We start from the raw sequence: 13091 nt of genomic DNA on the forward strand, positions 1-13091 counted from the left end.
TAATAATAGTTTCCACAGCACACCGAGATGAAAGTGAACCATGGAGTTAATATTAAAATTATACTCTTACCAACACTTACACATTTATAGTGAAAATACCACACACAGGACTTAACACGCTAACACACACAAGTAATAATTACCTTGACGTTTCGGCAACATAACAGTTTTTGTGATCAAGTGCGGGTAGTTCGATGGACTTAAGCTGCTAGGCAGACTTAACACCCCACACTTCAGTCTACTCGTGATCACGGCCACTGTAATGTTGCCGAAACGTCGAGGTAAATATTACTTGTGTGTGTTAGTGTGATAAGTCCTGTGCGTGGTATTTTGACTATGAGTGAAAATCACGAAAGTTTAAGACATTATACTTACACATTTATTTATTTTATTCCAAAATTTTATTTTATGCAAGTAAAAATAGTAACTGTAACCACTATGTTATGACTGAAATAATGGGATTAATAAGAATTAATTAATTAACTACTCTGTGATATCCATAGAACTTGAAGCAGCTATAGCAGGTGTTGGCAATTAGTTTTAAGTAGGGTCCGAGAATGCTGTTTAAAATTTTATGAAGGTCCAGATTTTTTTTTGTGATAATGTATTATTTATTTATATGCAAATAAGTAACGCATACACTATACAAAATAAAAATAAGTGGCTAAGTAGGTAAATTAGTGTGAAAAGTGACATCAATGGTCATGGGCTAGCTAGACACTTGGCAGCCCGAAGCTAGGCCTTTCGCGGTTCTCCTATTGCCCACCCTTGAGCTATAGTAATGAGAGTATAAAAATCTTAACATAATAGTTGAGAATATATGGTTTATTCAATATAATACAATTTTTATTTTCTTTATCATTTTAATGTTTTATTACTCTGTGAAAGAATTTTGGGATTAAATAAGTTAATGAGTAAGAGTTGACTTTTAACGTTCATTCCAAGGTTTGCTTTCATCTTAGCATGCTACTAAAAGCCCAGATCCTGATCATGATAATCTTGTTTACATACAAAGGCTACTAATAGATTTCTACATACCTTGAAGCTATCACTTACTCTTCCTGGCTTTCCCAGAGTTTCATGTCTTATACTATCTCCAAGGCATTGGAGTCCCTAGAAGTTAACCCTTTTCCAGGTATAGTGCATATAGCGACCACATAAATGTACGCAAATATTCAACCTTGCTAATAATATGGTACAAAATCAATTGAAGTCATTAAAAATATCATTGGTTTTTAAATTATTAATCCCTCATGTAAACAATATATTATGACTCATTTTGTAGTAACGTATCTAACTTAGCAGGGCCTGGAAAAAGTTTAAACAATAACTTAAATTTTAACGGCGTTGTTAATTATAACCTTGCAAAATACTTTCAGAAATCAGTAGGTGTTTAGGTACTTCTTCGGCAGTCAGTGAATTTTAGAAAAATTATTTGTCTAATATTTGATTAGCTATGTGTATTGTATTGTATGTGATCTAAGGGTTTTGTCTAAATCCAGCTAGTTTTCATGGTTTGTTTTTGACAAGCTTTACTTTATTCTTACTGGATATCTAGAGATATATCTATAAGACTTAAAGATATGATACCAGGCTGTCCAGGCTATGTCTCCTTTTTGTACTTTCTTAAATATAAGAATAATGTGTGATGCTTTCCACTGCATGGGGATTATGCTAATCTACAAACTATTGTTGAATATTTGAGGATATATATGGGTAATAAAATAAGTAGATCATCTAGAGTAGCTCTTAGAGTTAGTCCGGCCATATTCTGACTGAGTATAGCTTCTTCCACTACTCTAGGCAGTAAGCAGTATTTTTGGTTCTAGCTCATCTTTGCACTGTCTTTAGTTTAGGTCTTCCCTTCTGTTTCTAGTCTAGGTAACACGACCTATCCTGGTAAAAAAATTACGAGTTAGCTGCCTCTCAATCTGATAACATCTCAAACTCTCATACTTATGTGGTAATAGGATCACAATCTTTATGACGACGCAAATAGTGATGTGCTAAAGCTGTAATATATTCAAAAACTTCTCCACAAATGGTGCAGGTGTGTGGATCAAGCTTACTGTTGTACTGTTGAAACCCCTTCCCCTCAAATGGTAACAAATTTTGGCTGTGGGCTGGTAACCCAGGATGTTTTCCAATTATCGGAATACTTGAATGCATTTCAGTTTGTTTAGCATCTGAATTCGAACTTTTATGCTCTAAAATAACTAAGTGCATGTTATGAGGGTCCTTAGCAGTTAAAGGTACTTCTTTCCCCACATCAATGCCAATTATGTCAATATTACTGCTATTTTTACAAGATTTCTTGAATGTATCATCCTGAGTTTTAGTACTTTTAATACATATCTGATGTTTCTTCTGCTTGTGTAGTTTCTGTAACAATGAGTTATTTTTTATTGCAAGTGCAACTGAATAAATGTGTACCTATCTATCTAAAGGCACATTTTAGGGTTCCGGGGCCAAAATGGCAAAAACGGAACCCTTATAGTCTCGCCATGTCTGTCTGTCTGTCCCTCCGCGGCTTTGCTCAGGGACCATCAATGCTAGAAATCTGTAATTTTGCACGGATATATATGTAAGCTATGCCGAAAAAATGGTACAATAAAAAATAAAAAATAGAAAAGTGTGGGGTATCGTTGGATAGGTCGATTAGGGGTTTGCTAAGACGATTTTCGATTCAGTGATTTGTTTGCGAAATATTCAACTTTAAAGTGCAAATTTTCACAAAAATTGAGCGTCCCCCCTTCTAAAATCTAAACCGGTGGGTAGAAAAATTTAGAAAAATTCAGGATGGTAGTAAGTATATCAAACTTTCAAGGACAACTATAACGGCTAAGTTTGCTTGAGAATTATTAGTAGTTTAAGAGTAAATAGCAGCCTAAGGTATAAAATATAACTAAACTTGAAGATTCTGTACAAAATACGAAATCCTTAGAAAAATATTACTTAATTTTTTCGTAATGGCTACGGAACCCTATTTGGGGCGTGTCCGACACGCTCTTGGCCGGTTTTTTGTTTAGTTTCCTCTGCGCAAAAACATTTATACTCCCATTTGAAACTTAACGGTAAAATTTGCACTTTTTAAATGAATCAACGGAACTATTTAAAACTGTGTGAGCTTCTATAATAAAAACATAATAAATAACGCTAATAAATGTAAGTACATGTAGGTATTTTTAGTCTTTTTGTGTTCGAAATATCGAGAAGCGTGTGTAACAATACAATGTGACCGCTAATTCAAACCTTAAATAAATGTAGCAAAATTATTAAAATTACCAGATCTCGTCCTTGCGCGTATGCAGCCCCACAAATGTCGCATTTGAAATTCTTGACCCCTCTATGCTTGTTAATGTGTCGAGACAACTCACTGGATGTGATAAACGACTTGTTGCATAATGTACAAACCTGGAGATAAGAAAATACTTTTTAATTTTATAACTAACAAATAAAGTGTAATAGATTACACTTGGCCACAACTTGTATTGTGGTATCTTACATGATCTTTTTGTCCAGTGTGTATCTTTAAATGAGCCTGTAGATTGCCTTGAGCAGAAAAAGTTTTACTGAAATAAAAAAGCGTTATGAACATTGACCACAGTTGAATATGAAAATACAGATCACTGATACTAGGTACCTGGTACAGATAGTTCAACTCAGTTGTGCGCGCGGCCCTATGTGTGCGTGCGCTTGTAAATATACAACTTTCACGTGACGCGGCAGTCGTCGTCCGAGCAAGACGTGTTCTTATCGCTTTACCCACACATAGGGCCGCGCGCACAACTGAGTTGAACTATCTGTAGGTACATAGTTAGTCTTTTTTTCTCTATAGAGATTCAACAATATCATTCTAGGCTCAGTTTCATAGGTCGATAGAGCCCTAATGAGGGGTACGGAAGATTTGTCATAGGGCCCGCATTTGGGTAACCGTTTGCATTGTTCAGGAGGGCCCACATGCGGGGTACGGGAGATTTCCATAAAGCATGCCGTAGGGCCCGTATTCGGGTTTCACTAGTCGTTATATCGACCGAGCTATCGACCAATGAAACTGAGCCCTCCATGCTTGCTGCTACATATATGCTTTTTCACTCACCTACACACATCACACTGAAATGGTTTTTCCCCTGTATGAACGCGTAGATGTATGGTTAAGTTGTGCTTCTGTGTGAACCGTCGAGGACAGTACATACAACTGTAGGGCTTGTCACCTGTGTGGGTCCTTTACACAATAAACACTTTAATTTATAGAATCAGGCGTTACTTTGTGGAGATCCATAGTAAGGGCACAATACAAGTAACAGGCAGTAGACCGACTCGGCCGCTCGCTGGAAATTGTATGTTCTGCAATATATTACGCCTCGTTTACATTTTTGATTAGTGATTAGGGCGAGTTCGTGTATTTTGTGTACCTACATAAAATATTTAAGTCGTTGTGTATATTTTAGCTAAATTATTCCATTGGGTATGTAACCTGTAATCATAATTGTAAGTTTGGAAAATAAAAAAACAAGCGCGGGTGATCTGACCTAAAAATCTGACTTGCACCCCCCTAGGCCAGAAGCTGGGTACGCCCATAAACGTACCTACATATATATATTTATGCCCTTGACTGTACTTCACAAAATGTTAACAACATAAGAATGTTTTAAGCTAAATACGTTTTTAAAAATGTGAATTACCTAATATTAGTACAAATTCATAAATTCGTTCGGATTTATATTTTGATAGAAGATTTAATTTGTAAATAGCAATTTTCATAATATTTTATAATGTAATTTTCTACAAATAGATAGGTATGCATATGGTTTACATTTTCTTGAGTAGGTACCTAGACAAATTTTAAGAGACTAATAATACAGCAGGGCTACTGCGAAACTCGAAGTTCGTTTCGTGCGGTCCCTCTGACACTTATACTATTTAATACGAGAGCGAGAGGGACCGCACGACACGAACTTCGAGTTTCGTAGTAGCCCTGCATTACCTAATAGGTAAGTATTAATTTTACCTTTCAGCATCAGCAGGAGGTTGAATTTAGGCACCCGTAAACACTGCAGTACACACGGTCTTTTGACGCCGCCATTATTAAATAAAATATTATAGTATGTACTAGTTACTTAGTACAGTAGGTACCGAGCGTTTATAGCCACGTTACGGAATCGAAACGGGGGCGAAAAGAGCGGGTGGCGCGGCGCAGCACTCACTCGACCAGCGCCAGCGACCGGACTGCGCGGCGTGCGGCGTGGCACTGCATAGTTTTGTCGGGCGAAGATAGATTAGCGGCCGTGTAAGACGCTTCGCAGTGTGCGTGCGTCGATTCAAGCGCTCTAGTATGAAGTCGAATTACTGCCTATGTTACTTGTATTGTGGTAAGGGGTCATCCATAAAGTACATACGTCACAAATTGAAGGGGGGGGGGGTCAAGCGGTTTGTGACACAGGAACTAAATAATAGCAAATTTCATAGCAATACGTGTGACAAGGGACGGGGGGTCATATAAATTTTGACCCTTTTTAGCATTCCAAAAAGGGTCAAAATTGGTGTGACGTACTTTATGGATATCCCCTTATTGTAAATGAACAATTCTATGCAACAACTGATGATGATGTAGATGTTAGACTATCATGTTATCATGGTAAAGGGTTGTGTTTGTGTTGCTCTGAGGATGAACTCTGGTTGAGTTTGAAACATGTCAGTGTAGTATGATAGTTGGGTTTGTGTAATTGGTGTGTGTTCAACAGTGTGGAGGTGGAGGAGTTGCATTAACACACATTTGTTGCATAGACGACACATGTTGTAAGGTTGTAGGTAGCAGAGTAAATGTCTTTAGTTCATTACAATAACTATTTGTAAGTATCTTGGATATTGAGCACATAGGCTGAGTAGAAAGCAGATAGCAAACTGGTTTATTCCTTCTACCTACCCCTTTCCACTGTCATACTAGCCTACCAACATTGCACATTATTTGAAAAATCTATAACTGGATAGCCTGGGGGTAGGATGTGCCTGAGAAAGTGAATGTAAATTTTATACCTGACATGCATCTCTAGTTGGGCCTGGCATCGGAACTCCTTGTGGCACTGGTAGCATGCATGCACTGGTTTGGGTTTAGGTTTTGGACCGCGCTTCAGCTTTTCTTCTTCCGGTTTCCTCTTGTAATTTGTGCTACTTCTTTTCTGTGATAATTTGCATTTACTGTAATTTAAATAAATATTTATAAGATTTATAATAAATACGTAGTCGGTCCCAAAGTTCTGTCACTGGCACATTATTTTTAAATTTAGAACATGAAATTTGATTGAATTCCATTTTTGAATGTTTGACAATTATTTTAAAACAAAAAACAGTCATTCGCTGCAATTTGCAATTTCTCACGATGGAGTGGACATTGAAAGAAAACCGAATAGCTGTTTTAGCATTTCACCACTGTGGGCACTCGCAAAGTACCATTTTCAAGTTGCTCAAAAATTTAAATATAACGCTTAGGTTTGTGTACCGTACTATTGATAGGTCGTAAATAAATCAATGGAATTCAGTGAATAAAATAAATTTCATATCGTTTAATAAAGAGGTTGATAAATGATGTGATAATTGTTTATGAAAATCAAAAATACTATTTGAAATCACCTATAAGTGGTTTGACGTCATCGGTACTTTTTGTCCGACCCCTGATCATTATTTTCATTTGTGACAGAACTTTGGGACCGACTACGTAAGTACTAGTATGATTGAGTTCAGAATCAATAAGAACTGAGGTTTCAAATTGGTTACAAATGAAAAGGGGTCATTCAAGTATTACATAAGCAGAATTTTAGTAATTCATATAATTTTAACCCCTCCCAAGTTAGCAAAACCTTACCCCCCCTATGCTTACGTAAACATAGGGATATATATTTTTTTATCTATTCAGTATTCTTCCTTAGAATTGGGATGCACCAAAAAAAAATAACCTATAGTTTTTATTTTATTTTTGGGAAGAATAGGATATTTTAAGATACCGTTTTCATTGTTTTTGAATTTGGATGAGTATTTAATTTTTTATAATTCTTTTACGAAATACGCTGGATGCCGTCACAGTGAGACAGCCACGTTCCATTGCCTAGAAAAATACAGGTTGTACATTACATAATCTGTGGCATTACAATTTGACAATAATTCAAGCATGGCTTAGGGTCCTAAATGAACCATGACAAATAGTTTTATTTATTTCTCTTCTTTTAGCTTTAATTATTCCTATGTTTGTTTAATGGTGTGATAGTAAATAGATATTTTTATTTAAATCTGATATTTAAATTGTTTTGTATTTACTTGTAACATAGTAATTTAATAATTTAATTTGTAAAAATACATTGGAAATACTCATATACATTTCGGACTATGATAAATGACAACTGTTTAAAGCCGGGTGTGCATCATGTGATTAAAGTTCTATCTTTGTCACTCTTTGCTATTATAAGCATGACGGCAACATTTCAAACTGTCAATTTGCTTAAGAGTGTAGACCTGCTTTATAACTGCCTTTGTGACGAGACACTGCAGGGGTCAAATGAGGGTAATTACTTAAATTTTGTTTATTTAATTCAGTTTCGGTTTTCGATTTATTATATGTTGTCAAAAATTGGGACATCCCAATTTATTGTACAATTAAATAAATAAATAAATAAATATCACGGGACAATTCACGCCAATTAACCTAGTCCCAAAGTAAGCTTAGGCAAAGCTTGTGTTATGGGTACTGAGCAACGGATAAATATAATTATATAGATAGATACATACTTAAATACATATTAAACACCCAAGACCCGAGAACAAACATTCGTATTTTTCATACAAATATCTGCCCCGACACGGGAATCGAACCCGGGGCCTCAAGCTTCGTAGTCAGGTTCTCTAACCACTAGGCCATCTGGTTGTCTGGTGTGGACAATTAATTATGTATTCAAGAGAAAATTGTTAACATTCGTAAACATATTCAAATATTCTTATGCTTTTCGCTATTAAGCAGAGACAAGTAGGGAGCCATAATATGGCAAATATTATTTGCTTGAATTAAAACCTCCTACATTTTGCAAAAAAACAACAAGAAATAATAAATAAATATTGCTGACATAACAACGATCTAGACCCCCCGGGGCCCCCATGTCATCAAAAATAAGCAAAGACCAGTGCTTATGTAATACTTGAATAACCCCAAAGTTATGGAATACTGCTTTATTGCAAATCTTACCATTTCTTAATTATAGCTTGGGGTATTGGCATCTGTGGAACAAATAAATATTTCATGAATCATTCAGTTTACCACATAATAAAATATATAAAAGAAGAACAGTATGGGGTTTACTTACTGGGTCAGTCATAATTGAAGCATCACTATATCTGTAATAAGACCAATAATATTTTTTTTACACCAAGACATAGGTACACCATAGTATTTAATTATAAGAATTTCTTTCACTGCTCTCTGATTGGTTTTATCTGATTGATATTTCTGTTGCCATCTTTCTTTATCCAAACAAAAAAAAATTAAAAAATATTTATTAATCAATGTGTCCTTAAAATTAAACAGTTATTTCTTTAAATTAATGTTTCCTTATCTCTAACATGCATATTCAGAGCACCGGTCTACCAGTGATGAGATAACTTTGGTACCCGCACTAGGCATGCCTGTATCGCGGGGACCAATAACACCATAGATTCTCCAAGTGTGACTAACTAAGCCGGCTAAAAATATCAGACATCTCCCACATAAGATAATGAAACAAAAAAAAAGTGAGTTCATTATATTACTTGTGTGATAACTGCAGTCCCAGGTATTGTCGAAGACGAACGTCAGCACTTTCGCAAGTTTGTTTGAAGTGGTACGCCACTCCAAGCTTATAAACGCAGTTGCTACAGAGCTGCTCAGGTAACCCGTCATTTATGCTAATCTGAAAATAAGTAGCACTGAGTTTGTCTCAATCAAAATAATTGCTTACATTTGTTTTACGCTTCTAAGTAACACTTGGTTTATAATTTGTGGTACCTGACCTGATGTGCAGTGGTAAACAACTATACTTAACGAATACGGATACCTACTTAACTTAGAAGTCCCTTACCTTTACGTTACAACAATATTCGATCATATCACATAATGATATATTAAAATTCTTGGTAAAAACAGAAGAAAGAACGCCTTCTTCTAAACAAATCCTACAGATTTTATTCATAGTTTTATCTGTTCGTCTAGAATAGAATAATGTTTGGTACAAAACAAAACAAATTCACTCACAACCAAAAACGCAAGCGACTGTCAGTCATGTCATTGTCACAGAGTCACAGACTATTCAGCAGGGCTACTCCGAAACTCGAAACTCGAAGTTCGTGTCGTGCGGTCCCTCTGACACTTATTTGTGGTTAATTGAACTTACCTTAAGTGAACTTCAACCATAATTATATGAGATGCTACATCCGAAGAGATTTAATTATGTAGTAGTCGTTTCACGTACTGCATCATCACACTATGTTTAGAATATATGAAAAAACGAAACGTATATTGGTAGTTCCCTACGACTCCGCTTGAGGGCGTAACGGATGGTTTATCATTTATTTTAGAGCAAACTGACCTAGATTATAATTTATTATTACACATCATTCTGTACTGGGCACATACTTGGGTAGGGTGGGACTTTAAATCTCTTCGGATGTAGCATCTCATATAATTATGGTTGAAGTTCACTTAAGGTAAGTTCAATTAACCACAAATTATATTTCGATGCTACATCCTCGAGATTTAATTATGTAGATGTTCAGCGCTGATTATACAGAATGATGTAGGATTGGTAAACTATAATAGAAAGCATAAACAGTTATAAGTATCTTTTATTATATGTATTTGAGTTTAATAATTCAGATGGGTGGATGATACACTTCCACCCTAACTTCCAATTAACATTTTTAAACAAAAACACAAACATTCTTACTTATTATAAGATAAAATTAACAATAAAAAGGTAATATTGTCAGCTGTTAAATTCTTACATTCTATGATTTAAACACTGCTTCCGCAAAGGCTCTATCATTTTTATCATTATTCAGAGGCAAGTTATAAAACTTAGCAAAGCACTTAGAAGAGTTTGTCCAGCCAGCCGTTCGCTTGATCAGGTCAATTGAGACCCCCGCGCGGCATGCCGCCGAGGTGGCGGCATGCCGCGTGCTGTGAGCCGAAAACACACTCACATCCACGCCACTATCCCTTAGTACTATCTTTATCCAGCGGCTAATTGATTGAGCGCTGGCATTGTGATGTGGCTGAGTGGTGGTGAGAATAAGCTTCTCTGTATTTGGAAAGGCTCGAAACTGTTCCATTCTTGTGATATATGATGATAGAGTCTTTACAGGACATATAGTATTTTTTTCTACAAAATAAGGTAACACTAAGTTAGGGTTATTGCAATTTGGTCCAGATGTTTTAATAATCCCGTCCACAATGATGATTGCTCCCATATCATTGATTGTGATATTATTGACCTTGATGACGGACAAGGTCTGGACCCTATGCCCCGGTGGATAGAGCCAGTAGCGTTACTAGTTTCTTAGTAAGAGCGAGAATACTCAATGACTCGTTAGGATATAGACCACTTAAAAAGGACAGTACTTTACTAGGATCCCAGGTAAACTGATATTTAGGTAGATTAGGTTTAATTTTAAAAATACCTTTGAAAAATCTAGTGATATAATCATTGTTACACAGTTGCTTCCCGAAAAATCAGTGATAATGCTGATCTAGTCGAGTTTAAAGTGCAATAACTGGCACCTTTTTCAAACAGTTGAGTCAAAAAACCTAGCAATACTGGTGTAGTGGTTTCAGACCAGTCAATTTTATTTGTATTACAAAATTGAACCCACTGCTTGTACGCAGTATTATATTGTTGCAATGTACTATTTGAGAGTGATTTGATCATTATGTCAATGGTACTATCCTGAAGAGATTTTTTCAAGAACGCTTCCCGGATAACCTCGTGCACGCCAGGGTAAGGTTTGGCCACAAAGGATGAGGGGTTCTGTAAGGAGACAATAAAAGTTCAGAATCGGGTCCCAGGTAAAGTACTTCAGAGCACCTAAGTGACATAAAAACTGGGTACCAAGCTTGACCAGGCCAATATGGCACAACTAAAATGCCTGTAGCCTCATCATTGATGATTTTTCTTAGACACTTCATAATTAGCGAGAAAGGTGGGAATGCATAAAAATAAAGGTCAGTCCATCTTAATGTGAATGTGTCAATATCAAACGCCTCCGGGTCACGTTTCCAAGATATATAGCGGTCACATTTTTTGTTAATTCTTGTAGCAAACAAGTCTATGTTTGGATGGCCCAGCTTTTTTGTTATGAATTGAAAGCAAGAGTTTTTGAGTTCCCATTCAGTGTCAATATTTGTTATACGCGATGCCCTATCGGCCTCGACGTTTTCCTTTGATTTTATGTATGAGGCATAAATGAATAAATTTCGTTCTTCACACCAATTCCAAATTTCACTAGCTAATTTGTTTAAGTGTGGGAATTGTATGCCACCCATCCTATTTATGTATGCTATAGCTGTTGTGTTATCAATTCTTAATAAGATTTCAGCATTCTGTAGATTTTTGCAGAAAGTTTTTAGTCCAAGAAAGGCAGCCAGCAGTTCTAAATGATTTATGTTTGTTGCTTTCTTCTTGAGACCAATAACCTCTGGCCGTTTCCCCATTGGAAAAAGCTCCCCAACCAGAAAGTGAAGAATCCGTGTAAATTTCTCTAATAAAATGACTTTTACGTATAGGATTATCAATATTTCCTATGCAACTTATCCACCAGTCAAATTCGGATTTAAGTGAAGAACACAATTTCATTTTTGCCTCATAATTATCACTATGGTTCAGCAAGGCTAGGAACTTTTCCCGTTCAAAGAGCTTTGTGTGAAGCCAGCCATATTTTACTGCTGGGCATGCTGCTGTAAGCGTACCTGTAAATCTTGCAAATTCCCTGATCTTTATCTCCTTTTTTCTTGAAATTTGTCTTGTTATACTAAAAATTTTTTCTTTTTTATCCTTTGGTAATTCTAGTCATAGAGTTTGAATTTAGTATAAAACCCAGGAATTTGCAAACTTTACTAGGTGTAGGCTTACTTTTCTCATAGTTAACTACAAAACCCAATCTTTGTAATGTGTTAATGACTGCATTGACAGTATTCAAACAGTTAGAATATGTATCGCCCATACACAGAATGTCATCCAAATATGCACTAAAGTATGCCCTTTATTTCGTAAGTGTGTTAGAATAGGTTTGACTAGTTTCGTGAACACATAAGGTGCAGAACAAAGTCCAAATGGGAGACATGTGAACTGATACAACTTATCAAATCGAAAGCGTAAATATTTCCTATGGTTGGCATGTACTGGTACTAAAAAATAGGCATCTTTGAGATCAATCGTGGCCATATAAGAATCTTTGGAAATTAGTTGGGTTGCAGTTCTTATGTCTTCCATTTTAAAATGCTGTGGTATCAGGAATTTATTGAGCATTTTTAAGTTTAGAATGAATCTAAAGGTGTCATCCTTTTTTGGTATTAAAAAAATTGGTGACAAGAATTGGACCTATTTATGCAAACAGGATCCAACCCACACTCCTGTCAAAATTGAGTTAAATACACAGAAAGCTTTTAAAATGCACCTTCTATCGACCTACTTAAATATCAAATTGATCTGGCAACTATCTCATATCAAAACATTAAGTCAACAAAGTTACCAAACGTGATAGCAACAACCTCATAATAAGCTAATAAGATTCATGCTGCATGATAACTCTGTATTCTACAAAATGTTAATGTTTTATTTTTTATAAATGGATCCATGTCGCTTGGTTCCCCATAATCGCAAATTTATATATTTTCAGAAGGGACCATGTGGGTTGGATCCCGTTTGCAAAATAAAAACTGACGCAGTCTAAATTTTCATAAGGGACCATGCGGGTTGGATCTCGTTTGCAAAATAAAAACTGACGGACTCAAAATTTTCACAAGGGACCATGCGGGATGCATCTTGTTTGCAAAACAAAAATTGACAAAGCCTAAACTT

General features: G+C 35.9%; 1 protein-coding gene across 1 annotated transcript; it reads right to left on the reverse strand.

Annotated features, from left to right (window-relative positions):
* Positions 1-24: 24 nt before the first annotated feature.
* On the reverse strand, positions 25-9315 carry LOC141432020 (uncharacterized). Its single transcript, XM_074093379.1, has 9 exons — positions 9099-9315; positions 8791-8930; positions 8349-8379; positions 8231-8262; positions 6037-6198; positions 4100-4225; positions 3506-3572; positions 3286-3414; positions 25-2382 (listed from the first exon to the last, which is right to left on the reverse strand). Exons 1-9 carry the CDS (start codon positions 9207-9209, stop codon positions 1957-1959), a joined length of 1224 nt encoding a protein of 407 aa, XP_073949480.1. The 5' UTR covers positions 9210-9315; the 3' UTR covers positions 25-1956.
* Between the last annotated feature and the right edge of the window lie 3776 nt (positions 9316-13091).

The sequence above is a fragment of the Choristoneura fumiferana genome, chromosome 10, assembly GCF_025370935.1.
Source record: "Choristoneura fumiferana chromosome 10, NRCan_CFum_1, whole genome shotgun sequence".
NCBI lineage: Eukaryota > Metazoa > Arthropoda > Insecta > Lepidoptera > Tortricidae > Choristoneura > Choristoneura fumiferana.